The 23,798-nt window shown below is 40.6% G+C and overlaps 2 protein-coding genes across 2 annotated transcripts; both read right to left on the bottom strand.

Annotated features, from left to right (window-relative positions):
- Nucleotides 1-4,329: 4,329 nt before the first annotated feature.
- Nucleotides 4,330-6,882, bottom strand: LOC135592313 (exocyst complex component EXO70B1-like). Its single transcript, XM_065081697.1, has one exon. The coding sequence runs from the start codon at nt 6,614-6,616 to the stop codon at nt 4,577-4,579; it is 2,040 nt and encodes a 679-aa protein (XP_064937769.1). The 5' UTR covers nt 6,617-6,882; the 3' UTR covers nt 4,330-4,576.
- Nucleotides 6,883-7,574: 692 nt separating this feature from the next.
- LOC135583703 (sialyltransferase-like protein 2) lies at nt 7,575-23,580 on the bottom strand. Its single transcript, XM_065081698.1, has 12 exons — nt 23,351-23,580; nt 23,166-23,239; nt 20,368-20,457; nt 19,306-19,383; nt 18,891-18,991; nt 18,545-18,737; nt 18,370-18,460; nt 18,234-18,298; nt 16,688-16,842; nt 16,511-16,592; nt 16,313-16,422; nt 7,575-8,205 (listed from the first exon to the last, which is right to left on the bottom strand). Exons 1-12 carry the CDS (start codon nt 23,436-23,438, stop codon nt 8,007-8,009), a joined length of 1,326 nt encoding a protein of 441 aa, XP_064937770.1. The 5' UTR covers nt 23,439-23,580; the 3' UTR covers nt 7,575-8,006.
- Between the last annotated feature and the right edge of the window lie 218 nt (nt 23,581-23,798).

Consider the following 23,798-nt stretch of genomic DNA (forward strand, 5'->3'; position numbering starts at 1 on the left):
GAAGTCAAAATTCTTGTGAATAATAACATTCCAATATGATGTAGGTATTTTTTCTAACCATTAAATAGGTAATCTTTCTTACCCCTAAAACAAAAGTAAACCTTCGTATGTATCATAATGAGATTATTTTCTACATGAAATTCAATTCAGATTTAGTTGTTTGACATGAATATTAAATAAAAAATAATCGAGGTCATATTGTACTGTATGACACATATGTTTTCTATATGAGATTATATTTTACGTCTATCTCTAACTGATATGATGTTGAGCAAAGATGAATATAAGCCGAGATCTCGTAAGATGTGTTCAACGAAGCTCCTCTGATGTCTAAGTTAGTTTAGATTAAAAGAATTTAATCAAGAATCAAATTTATATGAATATAATCGAGCATTGAAGAAGAATAAAAAAACCTTAGAGTAAGAATAGTCTTTTTAGACAAAAATGCATTACAAAAACTGTTTCCAAGATCTTGTAAAACTGCATGAAGAGTGTACCCAACAAAACTCTTTTGATGTTTAAGTTAGTTTAGATTCAGAGGATTTAACTAAGTATCAAATCTATATTAATACAATCGAGCATTGAAGAACTATAGAAAGACTTGAGAGTAAGAGCAGTGTTTTTAGGTAAAAATATATTATAAAAATTATTTTCGAGTTAAAATATGTGATTAGTCATTCGAGAAGTGTACCATGGCTTAAACGACTTAAAAAGAAGCCTTTTGAAGCCTTTCAACTAAAAAAATTCTCTTGAGAATATGAGCATTTTATAATGCGACCTTGGATCTTTTGCACTCAAAGTCATAGTTAAATACTCATGAGTCGATTATTAATGTTGCTATGTTGTCTACCTAGTATATTTATGCATCTTATGACATTGACCAAATGGGCTAGTGTTTACAATGCTTTTATTAGGATGGATGTCCCAAAATGAATAACACAAGCATCATTCTAGAAAAGAAGTAAGAGTCGATGAGTGCCACATACTTTCTTCTAGAAAAATGATGAGTAGGGATCCATAGGATAGGATGAGAACAAGTATCTACCGTATGAATGCTACATATTCTCCTTCTGGAAGAGAGGAGATTAGGGTTTCATTGGAGTGGACGCATTCATACAGTGCTAAAGTGACCTCTTACTTTTTAATTCTTGATCCTGATTCAATTATTAGATTGGACAAAAGTAAAACCGGACATAACTATTGAGTTCCAACTAAGAAGGTCAAGACCGATGATCCAACCAACAATGAGAACTTCCCATTGGAATCAGCACCTTGGCTTAGATTTTATTGAAACTTCATGATCAAAACCTTTAAAATAAATCAAGTGTGTTGAATTGTTAGGCATAATTTTAATCAAGGTATGCAGTTTTGAATAATACCGTCCGGTATAGGCAGTACATACCGGTCCGTCAGTTGATCGGTACACGGACCGCTCGTTATCGGACGGAACGATATATATATATATATATACTGACCGATATACCGAACGATATACCACTCGGTATACAATATCGTACAATACCGAACGAAAGTCGAAACTCCGGTACGGTACAATATTTCAATCCTTGATTTTAACAATCTATCAACAAGGTTAGCAATCTTTCAGTTATCACATCGCATATGGTGTAGCATAACAATGTACATTTTCCAGCTCAGCTACACAGTTTTAAATTAGATGTGACAAAAATCTGCTAGATAGCTTCCAACACAACAGATAGTCATCATTGCCACGTCAAATGAGGTGTAGCGATCTATCAGATCAAAAAATACTTGAATGGGTTGATGACAAAAGTTTGTCATATCACTAGAAGTATGATCTGGATGTCCTTATTGGACTACTAGTATCCATCAGTGGGCCTATCAAGAATTGTGGGATCCATTTTGGGTCAAACCAATTCAATTTGGCTATTAATTAGTATCTTTAAATACCTTGAGATATTGCTGGATTTTATGGAAAACCATTAGTTGGAAGTCAGTGAAAAGCTTACTTTTGAGCTATCAATATCTCGTTCATCTTCCTCTTATTTTTATTTTTCAAGTCTCAGTACTGATTCTTACTCTTCACAGCCCTTACAACCAACATTTTTTAAAACAGAAGTTATAAACCAACTGATTTTGGCCAATTCAGTGATAGTCTGATTAGATTTGAGCAGTGGTTTAAATGGGCACCTGGGTGCTCGTCTAGGTGCTCGGGTGAGGTGAGACGAAGACCGAGCGCTTTAGGCCTCGACCAGGCGACACGCTTCAGTGAAGCACAGCCTGGGCACTCGCTTGAACTTAGGCACGGGGCATCTCAGGCGAGTGCCCGGTTCAAACGAAGAAACCGAACCAGACTTAAAGTTCAAACGAAGCAATCAAATCAGACTTTTAAGTCTGGTTCAGTTAAACAATAGCTAGTTGGTTCAATTGAACTAACTAAGCTACATACTATTACTATAAACCCCAACCCACCCCCCACCCCCAACAACCCCTGGCCATAAACCCTAGCGCTGTTGTTACCCCGCTGCCGACACACAGGACCGACGCTTCCTTTGTCGTTGATGAATGGGTTCGACAACCTAGCTTTCGTGTGCAGTTCCCTCCGCTGTTGCTACTTCCGTGTGCAACTCCTTCCACCGTCGAGGGAGAGGATCACAACTTCCTTCGCCACTGACGAACACCACAGAAGCTTCCTCCACCCATGACATCACCGTCTATAGCTTCTGTCGCTGCTGCTGCCGTCCATAGCTTCCTCCACCGTTGCTACTGTCGTCCGAAAGTTTCTCTATCACCACTGCCCTCTCCTATCACCACTGCCCTCTCCTTCCCCACTTTCCACTATCGATGACTCTTTTTCCCCCTCTAACTACTGTTAATAGTAAATAATCTACTGTTAACAGTAGATTGTTAACTATTGTTATCATATAATAGTCCATAGTTAGATTTTAACACTACTAATTTCTATTTATTTAGAACTGTTATTAGGGTTTCAGAATTTTTATTTATATAATCATATTTATCAATTATATTTTTTTTTTATATTTTAATATTTTAAAGCATCTTGCTTCGCTTGAGCAAGTGCCTAAAGCCTCGGGCATTTGGAGACCTCGACATCTTTTAGTGCCTAACGTTTTTCAAATCATTGGTTCTGAATTATAATTACAGTAACAAAGAATGCCAAATAGCTTCAAGCAACAACACGAGGCAAAACACTGGTCAGTGCCATAGTCCTATTCAGATCTCGAAAGACATCCTACAAAGTGACAAATGATAAAAACAACATTCAAGAACCAATGACAAGTTGAAAAATAACAAAGGCTTTGCAGCGATGAAAAGGATGTATGAAAGCCTCATGACAAAAGATGATGACAACATTCAAGAACCAATAACAATCTGGAAAAAAAAAGAGAGAACAAAGGCTTTGCAAACATCAAAAGAACGTTTGAAAGTGTCATGAAAGGAAGCTCTGATCATCAAAATCAACCCCATTGATATAAACAAGAGAATGACAAGTTCCATAGCATATTCACAAATAGGAAAGTAAAAGATCTACGGCAGTAGACAAAGATGATGATTTATGGGATGGATTTCTCATATCCAAATGTTAAAGAAGCAACGATCCACCATCTGCTATATTTTCTGTTGGATACTTTGAAAATAAATGTAAATTAAGATGAAGACAATGAAGAAGAAGAAATTCCAGAATCAGCCAAGGAGTTCCAAGTTATGGATCCACTTGTTGTTCCTACAATTATTGCACCACATCACATGGATATCACAAAGGAAGATTGAGAACCAAGACACAAATTCTTCACCAACAACATGAAGAAAAGTCCTGGTAGGAAGTCAACTCCAGAATTTGCAGTCCCTTTACTTGCGTATCCTGGAGCTCCAAAACTGAACAAACTTGTCCATGTATGGAGATCATTGTTCATAGATTGTGCAGCAAATGTTTTGATTGTGATAATAAAAAAGTAAAAATCAAATTTCATCATCAATTTAAAAGATAAATGACCAATAACAATATGGAGATTCCACAAAAGAGGTACATAGAATACAGGCCCCAAATTTTGAAGAAATGAAATACAAACTAGGTCTGAAATCAATCCTGACAGACTGGTTTTGATGCAACAGAAACATAGAATACCAAATACCAGAAACAAACTTAAAATTCCCATTTATTTTTTTGGTTAAATTTCGTCATGCAAACCGCAAGAATACATTTTGTAGCTTTGTACAAAACAATGGCACATAAGAAAGTAAAGACAACTAAACAGAAGCAGATATTTCCTCAACAAAAGCAATGCAAAGTTTAACAAGCCATAATAATTTAAACAGAACCAGTCAACGTTTGATTGTTTGACAATAGATTTAAACTTTAGAAATTTCCAGAATTTCACACTTACAGCTTACTTAAATATGCATTTTTATCACAACACATTAAGTCAGTATGACAACTATATAGTAACCATCACTATGCATAACCAATACAAGGACTACAAAGCATCGTTGTCAAGTTTACATTCAGCAATATACCTGAAGTCTGCACAAAAAGACCCCTGATGAGACTTAGAACATACCTGCTACCTTCTGTGAACTAAGTTTTTTTTCTCGGAGTGAGTCCTGGCAACCCTTCGAATAAATCTGAAAGATGACTCTCCAAATCATCTGACGTGTACTTTATGTATTTTCCATGCCTTCCGCCCTCTAATTGACCACCAAACCTTCCCATAAAAGAGCGATAAGCTGGGATAACCTTTTCTGATATAGAAATCCTCAATTCTTCTCGAAGCTGAGGATCTGGAACCTTCCAAGTCGTCTGAACCCTGTATATTTCTTCAAATGCCATGTTAAAGTTCTTGAACTTCTCCTTGAGAGCAACCTTTGAGATGCTACTCGAGCTCCCACTTCCATATCCATCATCCTTCAAACAAGACAACACTTTTGTCCATGAAGTCCTAAGGTAGCTTGTGGCATACTGCCGAATTTGGCCGCGATGCCTCCTTATCCAATGGTCTCCCAAAAGCCTCCCAAGCTCTGAATCCTTTACTTTGTTGACTATATAGAGTATATTGTTCATCAAAAATATATACCGCATTGCTCCATCTTCATAAACTTTAGATTTTTCATCCAGATTAGATTCTAAATATGAGATTATCAAAAGCATGCGACGACCTAATGGAGTCATATTCTCAAAGTTCTCTCCATCAGTGTTTTTGTTCTCCCAACCTTCAGAACAACCCTCGTCAGTGCCACACACTCCACCATCATCCAAAAGGATATTTAACGTATTGATGTAAACAACCAGAAATTTTACATAGTTCATCACATAACGGGTCATGGGATGGATCTCACCTCCCTGTGTTGGCTTCCGAGATGGCTCCTTTTGAATTGCATTTCCAAACTCCATGAGAGTCCCTTTTACTGCATCACCCAACCTCTTCAGAATCCCATCAGCCTCGTCACATATGAGGTCCTTTGGGTCTGCGGCAAATAGGGCATGGAGATCTGGCAAAACATCAGCGAGGGCCTCATACATATCGAGAATACGAAAGAGCTTCTCTGATGATCGCTGACATATCACAATGGCATCCCCAAAATTTAGTAGCTGCATGACAAACCCCTTGGTGGTCTCTGCAAAGCACTCTTCCCTGAGCTCCTCCGAGGCCGCAAGAATTTGGTCACAGAGCCGTCTCTCACCCCAGAGCAAAACACGAACGACAATCTTCACAGCCTGAATCCACTTCTTCATCTTGTCATCGAGCATCCGCCACTCGATTCTCTGAACCTCCTCAATGCTAATCCGATCGACACCAAGAATGGAGAGGTACTCATCGAGAATGTCCCGTCTGACGGTGCAGTAAACATGACGGTGCTCTCTGTCATACTTGGCCTCGATCATTCTGTCTGCGATCGCCTTCAGATCGGCAACAACTTCAGGATGGATCAGATCTAAGTTCCGATCATCCATCAGGCTGCTTCCAGACCTATCCTCAGGGCTGCCCTCCTCCTGCTGCGGTGTTGGCTGCTGGTGGTGATGTTCATCGTCAACAGAGCTCTCAAAGTCCTCTATAGCATCACCGCTGTCAGAGGCGAAGGAGAGGGAGAGGCGGCGAATGGAGGAGCAGAGGTCGTTAGAGTCAAGGGGGACGGCGTTGCGGACCATCAGGTGGCGGAACTCCTCCCCAAGGCGGGACATTGCCATCTGAAGTGCAATCTCCGCACGACCGACGAGGTCTTCCGCAGCGCCGGCGCCGGCGCCGGTGGAGGTGCTTAGTTCGCCTAGGGAAATGAGACAATCGACAGCGGCAAGGTACTCCTCAGCGTCCTCAGGGCAGGATTCCCACAAGAGGGAATCGGAGGCGTCCCAGCGAAGAACCACCTTCTGGGCGGCCTCGAGGCGGAGCTCAGCCACGGAGAGGTCACGGCCATCGCCATCAACGTCGGCGCCTCCGCCGCTGCGGTCCGAAGAAGGGGCGAATAGGTCATTGATGGTGGAGAGGCGGTTGTCGAAGCCGGAAAGGATGCGGATCATGTCCTCGGCAGCGTTCTTCGAGGTGGCGAGGCTGCTGACGATGTGCTTCGCCGCAGCGATCACCTTCTCCTGGCCATCGGCCCGCGCCGCGGCCGCCGCCATCGCCGATCGGAGATCCGGTGGTGGTGATGAAGCTCTTAAAAGGATTCCGGTCTATGGTCGGGGTCTCGGGATCGGGATCGAGAGCGCCAGGGTCAGGGTTAGGGTTGCGAGGGGAGGGAGAAGGGGGAAGAATGGAGTGGGCGTCGATTCGGGTCGCTTCTTCGTGGTCTTCTGCTCTTACTTTCCAATCCGTTGATCCAGCAGCGCGATACCGCCACCACTTGTGACTTCGCTGAAAGGAGTGAGGCAGTGTAAGTGAAAGACGGGGAGAAGCGTCTGGGTGTGGAGGAACGGAACCCACCCGGCCCGTCAGTGGACCAGTATTATGAGTTAGTGATCCGATCCAATTAAGACTCGGGTTGTGCTAGAAATCCGGGTTGGGTTGGTCCGAAACCCAATGCTAATCCTACTTGAACGCATCTACACCTATCAAACATAATATATAGATATTTATTTCATATCGCAGCAATCACCCATATTGGCTGAGAGCCCCTTTACTATTAATCCGTAACTTCTACTTTTGGCACAACCAGTGTTGTGAGCAAACCAGATCCAACCCAACCGTGTTGTGTTGGGATCAATTTGCTCAAGAAGTATGTTACTCTTAAATAATTTTCAAAGAAAATTGGGGGTTTTCTCCAATAAACAAAAATGAAAACTTGTTGCTCTTTTACCTTTTTCCTATTCCCTATTTCCATCCTGATTCAAAAAGAAAGTGATCCTGTGCTCATACTTGTGCTCATCAAAATCTATCCCTGACAAGCCGTAGGTACACGTGGAACAGGTTAGTTCAAGTTAGGAAGCAATAAACGAAGCTGCAAAATTCTGAAATCCAATCTTGCCTTCTCCACTTACCTTAACATAAATAAAAAAAATTAACTCACCAATCAGATTGGATTTCTTTCACCCCTACTTAGGCTTTAAAGTTGGCTGAAACAGGCAAGAGAATAAGTGAACATGAAAATATAAGCAATTGTTTTAACATAGACAATAAAAACTATCAAAATCTAACTTAAGTGAAATGCGAAGATGATATTTGTTTTGTATGATGGTACCAACATGATACCCGAAAGAATATAAAATGGTCACACAAAAAATGAAATTACCTATTCTTTCTGATTGTCTATCTTGCCAATGTGAGATTTTTAAACCGAATACAAAATTTCAATATTGATAACTTGAATTTAAACTGGATTAATGCACAACATATGGCTCTGTTATTGGACTAGGCACTTCCAGGATACCATTCATCAATGACCTTGAGACATGTCAAATCGAAATTTTGGCATGGCTTGGGCAGCTCTCATGGCAGCTTCAACTGAAGCATTCTGACTTCAACCTGATTGGTAAAATCATCTTCGAACTTGCTTGGTTTGGTCCAGCATGAGGGCTAAGTCATGTCTGGCACCATACACAGCATACCATTTCCAGTGTTTCTTTCCAGAGGATACATAGATGCACCTTTCACATAGCTCTGATGCTTCATAGCAGCCTTTCTTAGGCCGGAGATTAGTGGAGACTTTCCTTTGGGACGCTTCTTTATGATGGAACATGCACCGAATGGGTCACTCATCCCAGCTCCAATCCTCCTGAGGATAAAAAGATGGACCAGGTAATGAGCTTAAGTGAAAAAAAAACTCAATGCATAATTTGAACCTTCAGGGTAGAGAGTAGAACCCAGAATGTAAATCTAGAAAAATCAAAATAAATACGAGCAAAACTATTTTCTAAAGAGATTTAAAATCAAGACACTGTGAAGACACCAATTAGCCATCAACAATGGATTAGATTCATATATGATACTATGATTTTTTTTTCCTCTTTTTTTCTTGAAAATAGAGGGTGAGCCTTGTGCAATGGTAGGATTGCTTCTTTGCAATCTTAATAATCAGGATTCATGTGTATGTTGGTCCTCCCTAAATCCTGTTTTAACAGAAGCCTTATTTACTGAATTTACTCTTTTTCTAGAATTTATGATTTTATGTAGCCAACAAGGTGAAAATTCAAATTTTGGATGGTAATAAATATTGAAACAAAAAATGATATTACAAACATATCGAGACAATAGTGGTATTACAAACAAATATTGGGACAAAAAGTGATATTACTAACAAATGTTGAGAGAAAAAGCGGTGTTACTAACAAATATTGAGACAAAAAGAAGTATTAATAACAAATACTGAGACAAAAAGCGGTATTACTGAAAAATATTGAGACAAATTGAAATTACTAACAAATATCGAGACAAAAAGCAGTATTACAAACAAATATTGAGACAAAAAGCAGTATTACTAACAAATATTGAGACAAAAAGCAATGTTACTAACAAATACTGAGTCAACAAGCTATATATTACTAACAGAAATTGAGACAAAAAGCGATATTACGATATATCTGCATCCAAATCCACCCTATCTTCATGGTTAAAGACCTCTAACTTATCATATAATATTGAAGTAAACCAGCACTGTGTTGCTAACATTTATAACAGGAAGCAATCAATAAATTTTAGCAAGCTCATAACATTTTTGCAATATATTCTACAATCCAACTTATAAAGATCAAAGGTAACTGTTTTCTCCCTTGTGCATCAGCCATCAAGTACATACCACCATCAGTAAATTTACATGTCAAATAATTAAAAATCAGTAAATTTACATGTATTTTAATTAAAGAAAATGTTCCCTGATCAGTGCTGGAGATACAAAAGGTAAAAAGCCATTGCAAATTTTATCATACGCACTTAGGGAGGATGCAAGAGAGGGGAGGGAGGACTTTATGGCTTTGTTGTTTTTGTTATTGTTGTAACTAATCCACTTCAGTTTGTCACACAAATTCAACTAAGTCAACTTCGTGCAAAAAAGTAATTTTGAGCATTCTCCACTTCTAACATATTCAGCACTATTCGGTCTTCAATCACTATTTGATTTTCCATGGAATTTCCTATATTACCCCACTTCCACTAAACCAAAGGTTGGCTGCCATCATGCACATCAGTTTAATAAACTACATTAGTTAAATTAATCTCTTTCTTTACTCTGAAACTTCCCCAGCTTATGACAATAACCTTTGTCACATACAACTCACAGAACCACTATATCAGCAAGCAGAATGTCAATTCAAAACTAAAAGCACATGATAATGTTATCAGTCTTCAAATTATCTAAACAAATCCGTCTTCAATTGCATAAATAATTAGTAAAAACATCAAATATGTCCTCAAAAACCAGTTTTTATTGGCTGAAATCCTATTTTAGTTTGATTGCTTTCACACATGTGAGAACCACCAACCAATAAGTTCCTTGATGTCTCCAAAGTCGGTTGTCGAGTGCGGTGCCAAGCACGACATGATCAGGTCCAAGCCCAACGTGACAGCAGGCTGACCCGACCTGAGGTGCTGAGAAGCCAAACTGGAGGTAAACTACCAAAGTGGAGATAAAGTATTGACGTGGAAGCTCTCGACCTACCGAAGTGAAGCCAAAGTGGAGCTCCCAATCTCCGTAGTGTCCAAACACTTCCAAGGTACCTGTGGTAATTGACTGACGTTGTGTAACGGACAAACTTCTAAACAAGATGTTGGATGTAATACTTATGTCTGTCCGTTGTCTTTTGGCATGTTCATGCCTTGTACAGCAGGTAGAGGGGCGGCCGAAGGCTAAATAGTCCCATGTTAGTTGGGTGGCCTCTTTAGGCTTGTAAATAAAGGTTGTGTCATGTGGACACGTGCGAGAGTTTTTCGGTCTGTAATGGACCATTTTACCCTTTGTTGTGCAACTATTCAGAGCTTGTAAAGTCTGTTTGTAATTTGCATTGTCTATGAAGTGTTTTTCGGACATGTTTGCTTGTGGATCCCGATTGAGGCGTTCTCTTTAACCTGTTCTCTCTTTTGTTGGTCCTAAGGGACAATGGGAGGCTTCGGGGAGGCTGACCTTTGCGGACGGACGCGCGAGGGTGCCGCACGCCTTAGGCAAAACCAGCTAAGGTCGTGACATTATGGTATCAGAGCCGGACAAGCACTCATAGAAACACTTGACATGCAAACGTGGGGGACCTAGCGGGGCTGCGTTGAGGGCAGTCAGCACGCGCGACCGTTTGAGGGAAAACGGGCATGGAGATGTAGGGAAAAGAGTCGCTCAGAGGAGCGGGCATCTAACATTGGCATTCAGAGGAATGGCCAACCCTTCGCGCAAAAGGCACCACGAGAACAGGCAAGCTTGGAAGAATGCGGAGCGCACAAAGGTTGGGATGGCTGAGTTTGAGCTACGGCTCAACGTTGGCAACTTGACTTGATGGTGCTCAAGGCAAGCAAGGCGCTTGGCAAAGGATGAGACCATGCAAAGTGGAATGAGTTGCTCAGCGACCGAAAGAGTTGTGCAAAGCTCACAGAGGTGAGGGGAATTGCTAACTCGAAGAATTTGGTACTCATGCATGGGCTTGTATGCGGACGATGGAATGTTCGTGGCCATCCCAAGGCGGCCGAGACTCGGCGCCATGGAGCATTGAAACTTTCTCTTCGGCATGTGAAGGATACGTCCGTAGGAGGCTGAAGTGTGCAATGAGTTCAGCATGTTGCTAGGCCTTGAGGGGTGCAGCGGGGGCTGTATGGACGTGGAGTCGCAATCTAGCAAGTGCGTTTGCAGGAGACAAAACAATGCACAGTTTGTTCAGCAGATCGAAGTAGTCCAAGGGGATGGTGATCTCTGAAACGAAGAGAGATGTTGCTCCAACGGGACAGTTATTCAAGAGGGATAAGTCTCGGCACTTCAGAGGGAGAATCATGTAAGACGGACTTCACATGTTGAGGAGGAGTACCTCACAAACAACAACTCCACGAAGCTCAATGGACCGAGCAAGCAGCGAGGAGTTGCCGCATGATCTCGCTCGAGAGAATGCATTGGTGGATGCATTGCGAGATCAAGTGGGGGAGCGACCTAAAGCAACTTATGAAGGTACACTTGGAGTCGATGTGGAGATCGGACTCAAGAGAGGGCTAACCCGTGGAATGGTAGGCGCGAGGGCCACCATTGACTCAATGCAAAAACGAGGAGCGGAGCAACTTGGGTGTAACTTGGCGAAGTACCCAAGCCGCATGAAGGGAGCCAGCATAGAAGTTGGAACATGGAGCAGAGGCACAGTGCTTTCCTTAGACAGAGGTCAAGGACATGAACTCTTGCAGAGGCAAGAGTAGGATCATGTTGTTCCATGGGTCCTTCTTTCTGACGGAGCGGACTCATCTTGCATGGTGCCAAAGACGAAGGGAGCTTCGCGGCACATGCACCTTAACTCGGAGAAGCATTTGATGGAGGAACTAAGGCGACTCAATTTGCGGAGGCGAAGTTGGGTTCAGAAGGGCCTTAGCACGGGGCAAGAGGACGCAGAGGCGGGTACTCTTGAAGAATATGCCACAGTGTTGCCATTTGAGTTGCTATGAAGGAAGCAGTGCGCAGCGGAGATTGTGCTGGTAGGGGCAGAGGCCCAGGATCCAGACAATGGTGCACAGATTACAGTGAAGTCGGTGGACTTTGAGAGCTACTAGGCGACGGACTGTCCTAGAGCGGTGCTTCATCTAGGTGTGACCCAGGAGTGGGTGGATGAAGGTCGATTGCCAGAGGAGCGAACAAAATCGAAGGTGGAAGGGACCCTGCGATGTATTGGCAGAGGCCACACAAGGAGAGTTCACAATTCGAGTTTATTCCACAAGGATCAGAATGCAATGGAGATGTTACCAGGAGGCGACATGGTGCAGCGGATCGTGGTGGAACAGTTCGTGGCAATGCGATACACACAATCTGTCCCGTGAGGGATGAGATCATATGGAGGTATGATCGGGAGCTACTGGGAGCTCCGCTTTGGTGAACAACACGACGGCAAGAAGGGCTATGGATTCAAGGAGTGAAGGCCATGGTACCGCAGAGGCGGGTCTTCCGGGCGTGCACCGAATTTTGCATCGGATGAAAACCTTGGTCATCAGCATATGGGGGCTGGGTTCCACCAAGGGAAAAGTTCGAATGCAAGTACCAGTGAGTTCCATGGGAGGGACTTGATCATGCAGAGGTATGATCGAAGCAGCTGGAGAGTTGGACTTCTCCAGAGCTCATATTCGCTTAAGGGAGCCCGACAAGTCAGAGGACAAGGTCGAGTAAGCGAACGTTACTACCAAGGAAGCTAAGGAGAACAGAATCGGTGCAAACTCTACAACGTGATGGCAGAGGCCATGCATGGGAGTTGCAGTCTGTCTTTCCATCGACCAAACGGACTGCTTGGAGAACACAGAGGTGTTGAAGCAGGGGGTCGAAAGGGGCGAGGAAGCGACGACAAGTCCAGAGGGACTTAGCTACCCAAAATCAAGCATCAGTTAGAATGGAGGTGGACTCAAAGGAGTGCCACGGAGACATCTCTACTGATTGTGAAGAAAAGGGATACAGAGGCGAGGCGACGGATAGTAGGGTCATGGGCATGGCAGCGCCATGGTACCGCAGAGGCGGGACTTCCGTGCAAGTCATTGATCCCTTGCTCTCATGGAGGGAGAGCGCTTGGTCGTGAAAGGGGCCGAGGAGGTGGAGCATGCAGAGGCAATCTCCAAGTACCGAGACAAGGCTGAAGGGCAGAGGCCAAGAAACTTCGTAAGACCGATGTCAACAAGTTTCTCATCAAGATACCCGTAAGTGAAGGACTTCGGGTCATGCAAGATTGCACGACCAAGGAACAAAGCAGGCAGTACGCGGTGCTGTACCTTTGCTACTCAATGGAGTAGGCGACAGGGTTGATGGAGAAGACGGTACAATCCCAAAGGCGACCTCATCTATCAGAGAATTATTCCAAGTTGGGGTGAAAACTTCCCACATTCCAGAAGTTCGATGGCATTGAGAAGGTGAATCACAGTAGCTAACTCAACGCAAGGAGTGCAAACACTTCAAGTGCTTCAGAAGTGTGAGCAAAGAGCAGGCGAAGGCCAGTAACCAGCTCGATGCATGAAGTACAACCTCGAGGAGGCGGGCGAAGTCAAGTAACTTTTGTCTTCTCAACTCTTAAGAGAATGGGCGAAACTGAGTACCCCAATTCTCTTATCTATCCAGCAGAGGAGCGCTGCACAAGTTCAAAGACCCTTCGAAGATAATGGAAGACAATAGTTGTCAAATCCTCACCAACGGTGATCAGTGCTACTGAGAGTAGATTGTCCGCCTCATTTCCCAACGAAATGCCAATCGAAAGCGGAAGTGATGCGAACCTACTTGGATGTGACAACTAACTGAAAGAAGAGTCAATGAGCAGATTTTGTGGAGGAAGGACCCAAAACTTCATAAGTTTGCGAGGCGATGCTCGTTAAAGCTCCAACAAGCATCCACCCAGTTCAAGCAGCATGGCGGATCAAAGGTTCGACTACTCAAAAACAGCAGCGGAGAACAGCTGGGAGCCAGGAGGCGCATTGCAGCTGGAGCAAAAGATTGAAGACTCAGCAAAGGCGAAGAGTTGCAGTGTTCACAAAGGCATCGACGAGGACGTCGAAGGGATAAGTGGGGGAGAATGTAACGGACAAACTTCTAAACAAGATGTTGGATGTAATGCTTATGTCTGTCGGTTGTCTTTTGGCATGTTCATGCCTTGTACAGCAGGTAGAGGGGCGGCCGAAGGCTAAATAGTCCCATGTTAGTTGGGTTGGTGGCCTCTTTAGGCTTGTAAATAAAGGTTGTGTCATGTGGACACGTGCGAGAGCTTTTCGGTCTGTAATGGACCATTTTACCCTTTGTTGTGTAACTATTCAGAGCTTGTAAAGTCTGTTTGTAATTTGCATTGTCTATGAAGTGTTTTTCGGACATGTTTGCTTGTGGATCCCGATTGAGGCGTTCTCTTTAACCCGTTCTCTCTTTTGTTGGTCCTAAGGGACAATGGGAGGCTTCGGGGAGGCTGACCTTTGCGGACGGACGCGCGAGGGTGCCGCACGCCTTAGGCAAAACCAGCTAAGGTCGTGACAGTTGGGTGTTCCCAACCTGATCCCTCGGATGCCTAAATCGATGAGGAGTCTAAGGTGGAGTTAACGAGAGTTCAAAGACTGTAGAAGAGACAGGAAGGGACCTACTAATTATAGTGGGGGTACTTAACCGCTTGCGATCAGCGTAATATTCTACAAATGAGAGCTGATTCAGAGAATATTTTCTATTGAAACGACTGCTTATGACAAATCTGATGTAATAGATTTGTGTCACATGGGTGTCCATGTTGGCATCCATATGTCAAGTTAGGAAAGGATGATTTTTGCCCTTATCATTACTCAAGATAGGTACAAACAGTAATTTTTTAGTCTCAGAACCCGGCAATGCTTTTTAGTGACCAGTCTGAAGCGCAAAGGAAAGGCCATAAAGGTCACAACACAGACTTCTCTAAAGCCAGCATCCTCAAGAAATCAAAACAACCTAAGCCTTTTAGTCCTAAAACCTGGACCAAACAAGTACTTCAAGACATGTTAGGTCAACCAGATCAAAGAATGAACGGATTCTACAAATCATGCGCAAAAAAGAAAAAAGCAGGGAAAAAGGGCAGAGACCAGTGCTTGCCATGGTCAGTATGTTATGTGCCAGCCAGCACTGGTGTATGCATGTCAACAATAGCTCTAAGACACTAGCATAACAGACTGACATGTATATCTACTCGTGATAATCAATGGAAGACCAACAGATCCATGTAAGAGACTTAGCACTTAAGTTTTGCACTTTGCTCCACTTCAACACAAAATATTTTAGTATGAGTTTTGAGATGGCACTAACCATTACAGTTCCAAAGAACTTTTGGCACTCTATCATAGACTTTTTTGGTTGGCTAAGGCCTAAGCAAGCATAAACAATGCATTAAGGAACATAACGACATAACTTTCACAGAGAGGATAGGCCCACTTGAACCAGACCAAAGTAGCCTAGCTGTAAGGGTCTCGACATTTCTATATCATACACTATTGTAATGGACTGTTATTCAAACAATAATTGATGCATTGCAATATTCTAATCTAAGATCAAAAATAGACTGGGACGTTACTAAGTCATTTAATATAAATTGAGGAAAGAACGTCCAGCTATTTTAATGTATGCCCAAGGAGCATCGCAACCGTTTGCCAACAGTAGGTTTATCAGTAATATTGTTATCAACGGTACCAATTTGGGATATTGAAGAAATACTCAGAATCAAAGAGATGAATCAGGGTATTCAAAAAGTAAGATATACTAATTAATCATCAATATAGTACTTAAAGCATCAGCCAGGACATAAAATGAAACTAAAGAATGCACAAATAACTAAAACCACTATGTGAAGCAGCAGGTATATGCAAATAATGGACCTTGACAATTTGGCTAAATAAACAAACAGTTGTTACCAGCTGATGGTAGAACCAGTAAATTAAACATCAGTCGGGAATCATGTTAAGCAGTTAGCACAATACCATATTAAGATCAACTTATAAAAAGAAATTATCATAGCTCGACCAATCATAATTTATATGATTATAAAATCAACTTATAGTTATAGAACTTCATATATTGGAAGCTGCCTTGGTGATATAATGATAATACAGAAGGTTTCCCTTGTTCACAGATATACAGTCGTATTATGAAAAGATGTAGCAACATTTGCTAAGTGTCATCAAGTAATTTATTTTAGTTGTAAGAAAATGCTAAGACAGATATAAGTTGCATATGATTTGGTTACCTCAAAATTTTTTCAGATGCAGTTCGAGCAGCATTAAGTATGCTCTCATTTGGTAACCAGTTAACTACCCTACTAAAATTGGCCCGCATTGGAGAGTGGATCTTAATAAGCTGCATAGGAGAGAAACCAAGCATTTAGCTATTGGCCCTCACTTCCAACTATTATGACAGCAAAAAATAATAAAAAGAATTAACTTACTCCTAAACACTCCATCATCTGATAATATGTCCTACCATGAAGTGGAGTATGCCCCTGCCTAGACTCTGAAAAGTATCTTGTCCTACAAACAAAGAAAGACAACTACAGCTTACAAAAGAATTGCATTACTGTGTTTATGTTCAAGCAAAGAACAAAGAGTCCTGCTTTGTACACTACCATTCCTTGTATCCTGGATCCACTGTGAAACCATACATCTCAACAGTCTCACAGATGGATAAAGCAAACTCAAGAGCCTTAAGCCCTGTTCCTTTCGCTGAAGAGCCAAATGATGCCCCTAACATGAGATATACTTTGTTCCTAATAGGGACTTCCTACAACAAAAACAAAAGGGTCAAGTGTCACACATATCCAGAAAATTTAATTTTAAAGGTTCATTTGAGTAGGATTGATTCCCCATGCTCAAAATCTGTCAGTGACAATAGTTGTGTTTCCATGCTCGAAATCTATCAGCAATAGCAGTTGTGTTTACTGTTTAGCATGTCATGGTATGTTTATGCAAATGTGTGATATTATGTCCTGTATGCCATCACTGTTAAGCATTGAAGCTCAGGCAATTATTTTTTGCTACCAGTATGGTCATGTCGGGTGAAACTTTATGATCTGAGGTTCAAACAAACAAGATTAATTGTCATTTGTAAGCACTTGACAGATACCTAAGGAACAAATGCTTTTAACATTTGTGAGCCGTAACCAGTTCTATTGATGTGTGCATATGAACACAGAAAGGAACAACATACCATCCACCACAATGGGGACACTATATTGATAAAACTTTAGATTAATGGGAAACTATATTGTTAAATATGCATGCTGTTTATGGATGAAATTTAAATAACACTACAAGCATGAATCCAATTCCCACTATTTGGAATGCTATTTACACAGAAGAAACATATGAAATGCTGAAATAGTGAGAATAATTCATACTACTATGCTGATTAGGCTTATGGCACAAGGTCAGTAACGTGACTGATAATTTATGGAGCAATCTCAGTTTCTGACAACCCTATGAACAAGAAGCTTATACCCACAAACTATAAACCTATTATTGACAACTTGGCTGATCATGACATCATCATAGAGATATGTTCAAATGAGAATCAAATTAGAGCCCTATTTAGCCAGGATTGACTATCCTTAATGCTCCTTCTTTAGTGATGGTAGGCAATTATGATTGTTAGTGAAGAGCTTAGACCAAGACCACCAGGGCAAACACAATTGAAGAGCACTTAAGAATTATCTAAAATTTGATAAGGGGTAAGAGGAATGGAAGGGTATATGTACCATGTTTAAACTCCTATTCCCCCAGGGCAAAGGCATTTTGATGGTTGTCATAGCTTAAGGAGTCTTTCCCCTAATGCAGATTGGACTCAGACCAACATTTGCTTGAAGGTCCCTGTCAGCTGGAAGTGAACTTAAAAGGCATTTTGATGGTAGTATGTTGTGCTATAAAGGTAATAAAATGGGTTGAGAGCAAGAATTACCAACTGTTATTATCATTATCATGGATGACAATTCAAAGAGCTATCAAGAAATATATGTTATATACAGCTAAAAAAAGTAATGACTAGTGAGGATCAAAGAAAAATCATAAATTCATATATGGAAGCTGTCACACTAGCTGCTATGACAATGTCTAACATAACAGCATGCACCTTTTAGAAGGAACAACTTAAAATATTTTTGAGCATGATCTAATTACCCGAATCATGTTATTCATGACATCATGAATAGTGGTTTTGATGATCAGGACCTCCTCCTTAGTTTCTGCAAAATGCAAAACTCACCATGGTTTATATTAAAAAAGATATACATGAAAAAAGGTACAAATTTCATACCATCTAATTCTGCAACTTTGTCAAGTGCCTTGGCAGATCCTCTATTAAGAAGACGAAATGTACTTTTCCGACCAACATATTTTGTGTAGTTCTGAGATATTGTAAGAGGGAAGAAAAATTCTTAGTAGGTCAGTAAATACTACTGCAGCAAAGTTAGGAGAGGTACTCATTAAACCTGGATTGGAGCTCCATTTTCTCTAACAACAGCATCATAATCATCTATTTCTTCCCCAAAATTTGTTTTTAGAAGGTCTCCAGAATTACCAATGACAGCACATCGTTCAAATTGCCGAGGCACAAAAGGTGGTGTTTCAGGGAGTACTAAAGAAAGTTTTTCCATGCATAATGTCCTATTCTTGCACCAGTCACTAGAATAGAAGAGAAATTTCCACATGTGTGATCATTAGCAACTTCATGGAATAAATTTACCTTCATTAATGCACCCAGCAGAGGTAAAAAGATCAAGAAAACACTATAAGACACCCTTTCTAGCTGAATCAAGCTGGACCAACTGTACTCACAGATGTATTCCTTTGTTGATCCTCCGCCATGCATATTCCTCCCATCCATTTGGTAAAGCATCAATAAACTCTTTTGTGAGTATGGTAGAACTATTGCGAACCTAAAGAAAAATTCAATGGGTAATATTTTGAACCAGACAAAACAAGCAAGCTGTCCATAGGTCATGAATCTTAAAACCAGTATGAGCTCAAACTCAAACAATATAAAATGATATCTTGGTAAGAAATACAAATAAGACTAAGTAAAATATGGATATCCTACAGAAATATCCAGCACATTTCTAAAACATCGATCACATTTTAGAACTGCCAAAATCATCAGATGGATCATGGAACTATATATTATTTATGCTTTTGGGCTCATCCACTGCCTAGTCTATAAACAAGCTTCAAGAGATACAAATGGCAAACTCACCTGCTCCCATGTAGCAACTGCTTCACAGAGGTTGAAATCAAATGATAAGCCTTCAAGTTCTCCAGTTTTTGGATCCCTCTATAAATATAACATTAGTTTAGAAGAAATCAAATAACGATGGACTGCATAAAATTTACCTTGTATACCAAATGAAACCAGCTCAGATGAGCAAATAAAAGTCACATCTATGCTCATAAAGTAATAATACTTAAAGAATATCATCATGTAGAGCATGTTTTTTTTTCTCTAAATTGCAATCATTCACAATGAATATAAATGAATGTCATAAGAGATCTCTAAGGTGGAAATTTATCATACAAATTAAAACATGGAATGAGAAGTACTGTTTATCTACCAGAAAAAGGCTGCTCAATTTCCAATATCTTCAGGTTCCTTGACAAGTTGGGAACAGCACCACTTGAAAACAGAATTGTGGGAAGAGCTTCTAGCATGCTTCTTAATGCAGGTAAGTAAGAAAATTCAGATTTTCGAGAGAGAATGAAGAATGGTTGAATAAGAACAATGGTCCTTGATAAATGGAGAATGCTGGCATATAGATGATGGGAAAGTGTCTATGTCATGGGCCCAAAATAGCCAAAATATTGATGCTTTTTTTTTTCTTGTTATGGTACTTTAGAATTTAATAAGGGTTTTTTTTTTTTTTTGAAAAAGCAACACATGATCAGGAAACACATTATGAATAGTATGGATCCTTGCACCAAAAAGCTTTAGCAGATTGTCAAGGATGAGAAAGTAAGCTAACAAGGCTAACAGCTTTATTGAACTAAATGGATGAACCATGCCACTTACTGAGATTTGCAAAGGAAAATCTAACATACTTTTTTGCAAAAGCTAAGCTAGCATGAACAGAAGTTTAAATGGTTTTTCCAAGTTTTACAACCTAATATATCAATATCTTGACTGGATTATAAGATAATAGAAAGACTATTGGAGAAGAACTTCGAAGTAAAATAATTCATAACCATGTTTTGCACATAGTATAGCATTTTGTTTGATGCAGGAAACATTACAATTTGTTGTGTCAACTAAAAACAAACTCACCCACTTTGGCACTGTATCTCTAGGGTACTGAATCGTAACTTGACAATAGTCCTGGCTGACCAGAGCTTGTAATCCAAAACCATTAGCATCCTGCACTTCCAGAAGATGATGATTGAGAATCTACAAATTGTTTTGAGAAATGCTAGCAATATTATTAATTTCAACAATGTACCAAGAGCATCTGCATGATCAAACCACTTGTATTTAGCAGCACAAAGACAACATTAGATTTTAATGGCCAAAAAGCCATGTGAAGGTTAGTTCTTAAAAGTCCTTTATGTTGGGATGAATACTGCAGAAAAAGTTCCAAATTTCTCTTCCACTTTCATATCTACCTATGTTTTGCATGTCCAAGTGCACTGCCTCAGTCTTGCTCCCCAGAATTTGCATGCAATATGGAGCATGATGATCACTACCGCTTCCCTCTCCTCTCTTTCTGGTGCATCCAGATTTACAGAGGTGAAACAGCAACATAAAAGCAGTGGCATAGCAGCACGCTTAGCAACAGCAGCAGAAGTAGTAGAAGTAGCATGGAAATGCAACACTTGTTTGAATCAAAAGAGGGCCTGGCAGCCCTTGCTTGGTTTGAACATAACAAGGTTCTGGGACCACCTGTGGTTAACCACAAGAGTTCCAAACTCCTACTGCCAATAGGAGAGAGGTTGGTGACCTCCCAGGACAGCATTAGTCCCAAAAGGGAATCAACCGCAACCTTTCCAGATCAAATTTAGCCACTATCTTAATATTAGCAAAAAACTACAAGAAAAGAAGAACAGTGATAGGTAAAGGCATAATCGACCTCTTTGCTATCTATTTGCATAGAAGTCTTTGTTTTTGCAGTAAAAAAATATTTCCTTTTCCACTTTATTTCACTTGTGGAAGGCTTCTCTTTGTTGAAATAGAGAACCAAGAGAAGCAATGATTAGTGTAATCATTAACACCATGACATAAGAGATAAGGAAAAGATGTCCTACATCAGCTTACAACCAATGTTGACACATTCTTCCAATGATGTTCATGACTTCAACAAGACTTGATGTTACAACATATTGCCAAGACACTGTTAAGGATGCACAGTCACATGACAAAGATGTAAAGTTGAATTTGACAATAGTACAATTGGAACTATCTACCGGACAAAATCAATTTAGTGATCTCCTCAACAAGATGTTGATAACCCCAGTATCCAGCCTCAATCTTCACCAAATCTGTTCAACAAGTGTACTGACCATATTATTCCACTAGCTCCAACAGCACAATCATACTTGAGTGCTAAGGAGAGAGTGATACAAAAAACACCGACCAAGTTAGATAACCCTCCTGACAGCGATACTGATTCCTGCAATGTGCAAAGCCACTCTATGGGAAGGGGAATATCTTGGGTGGGACTGCACACAGCTGTCATATCTGCCTTACTGGCACTGGACCTAAGGTTGGACAATAAGTTGCTAATTCCAACAGATTTATTGCAACCACAGAAAATCCATAGATAGACAAGCCCAACCGCGACCGAACCAGATCACACGCATGAGATCAGCCACCCAGCCGCATAAGTGAAGTAGTGCGGGATGAAGAAAGATTCAGAAGAGAGCAGATGGAAAGGTGAAAACAAGAGCAGTTGAGGGAAAGAGGGATTTTTAAACTTTTAAAATTTTCAATTGTATTGCTACTGGTCAGCAAGGTTTATGAACAGACCTACAATGGAGTGCAACAAAATACTTGGGAGGATAAATATGGAGTAGAGCCACCATGCATGCCTTCAAATCCTTCTCAACCCATGAGTCAGCCATTTATGAAGGGTGAAGATAGCTGATTACCACTGCAGACCAACTAGTCAGCACAAGGAACAATAATCAATTGTTGCCACCAACCCAATGTACTACAATCCTCCAATGGATCAAACAACAAATTGGTCTTCTGCACAGGAATGCTGAAATCTAATTTGCACAGTTTGATGTTGGCAGTCCAACCAACGGAAGAAATTTGTAATGATTCTTTCACTATTGTAGCCTTGCCCAAATCCATTAAAGAAAAGATGGAAGCAAACGGTTTTTCATGAGAAGATATTGTTGTTGTGTCTCTTTTGAGATACTGTCATCCATGATCCATAACTTAGCTAAATTTTGGAGTGGGTCTATCCAAGATGTATATTTGTCTCCTTAGAGAAGAAATGCACTAGCACTTTCTCATGTAGCTTCCCACATATAAAGCTTTATAGTCTTACTTTTATACTTTGTTTGAAACACCAAAAGGATAGAAGCGAACACTGATATCTAACAAAAATGGAATACAATTGAAAAAAGAAAGTGTGGATCAAATTATAACTGTAGAAAAGACAAAAATAGAAATTTTTGACATTGTCTTTTACATATCCTTCTATTAGTGATTTTCAAGCTTATTTCATGGAATTTGAATTATTTACCATGTTGAAGTACCTTCTAACAAGTATTGCCAACACTAAAAATATATTAATAGCAACAAGACAAGTAAGCCAACTTTTTATAAAGTATTTATGAACATCGATGACAGATTTGAGTTTTAATTAGCAACAATTTCTAAATTATTGGTCCACTATGACACTAAATCTCTAAACAGAATTGTTTATTGACATATTTCGAGTACCAAACAATATTGAAATTTTCTGGGACATATCACAGTCTTAAAAGTTCAAAGCAAGCATAAAAATTAGAATACAAGAATAAAGAACATCACATTGACGAACTCAAAAATCTACTTAATTTAGACACTGATTCATACGGTAGGTCGAAATGAATTAGGGATGAATATCGAACACTTACCACACACTTCTTGAATCCACTCTGCAAAGCCTTCAACGCCCTCAGATCATCCACCATAACCCTAGACCTGTCATCTACAGGGAAAGAAAGCAAAGGAACACAAACAACCAAACAAGAATCAAGATCCAACGACCACAGTTCCCCGGGATCAAGAAAACGAGAGTCCCGCAGCATCGAAAGCTCACAGGGATTGGAGAGTCCGACGATGTAGATGAGGATCGCGGCGACTCCCGACGCGAGAGCGACCAACAAACCTAGCTGCAAGATCCGCATCTGCTGGCGGAGACGATGATGATCGTGACAATAATACTTAGTCGGAATGCACGGATCTGCTTTCTCCCCTCCACAGTATAGAGTAGTGGGGGAGTGGAGAGAGGGAAGTTGGATCTCAGTTTCGTAGGATGGGCTCACGTTGTCTTGCGTTCCCGATGCTGCGGCTCGACTCCGGCTTGAGATGTAATGTGAGCCGGTCCGTACAGTAGGGTAAGCCCGGTCCGATGGGCCTTTGGCCCCATAGCGTTGAAATTATTATATAACTTAAGAAAACAATTTTTTTTTAAATCAGAAGAAAAAAAGCCATAAAATAATACTATAATTAAGACAATATTAACATGATAAACTTTAGAAATAAAA

This window comes from Musa acuminata, chromosome BXJ1-9, assembly GCF_036884655.1.
Source record: "Musa acuminata AAA Group cultivar baxijiao chromosome BXJ1-9, Cavendish_Baxijiao_AAA, whole genome shotgun sequence".
NCBI classification, from domain to species: domain Eukaryota; kingdom Viridiplantae; phylum Streptophyta; class Magnoliopsida; order Zingiberales; family Musaceae; genus Musa; species Musa acuminata.

Coding starts and splice junctions, on each gene's coding strand:
- LOC135592313 (XM_065081697.1), bottom strand. CDS start 6,616: ATGGCGGCGGCCGCGGCGCGGGCCGATGGCCAGGAGAAGGTGATCGCT.
- LOC135583703 (XM_065081698.1), bottom strand. CDS start 23,438: ATGCGGATCTTGCAGCTAGGTTTGTTGGTCGCTCTCGCGTCGGGAGTC. Junction 20,458..23,165: donor GTGGATTCAAGAAGTGTGTG/GTAAGTGTTCGA, acceptor CTGGAAGTGCAG/GATGCTAATGGTTTTGGATT. Junction 18,299..18,369: donor CAAAGTTGCAGAATTAGATG/GTATGAAATTTG, acceptor TGCATTTTGCAG/AAACTAAGGAGGAGGTCCTG.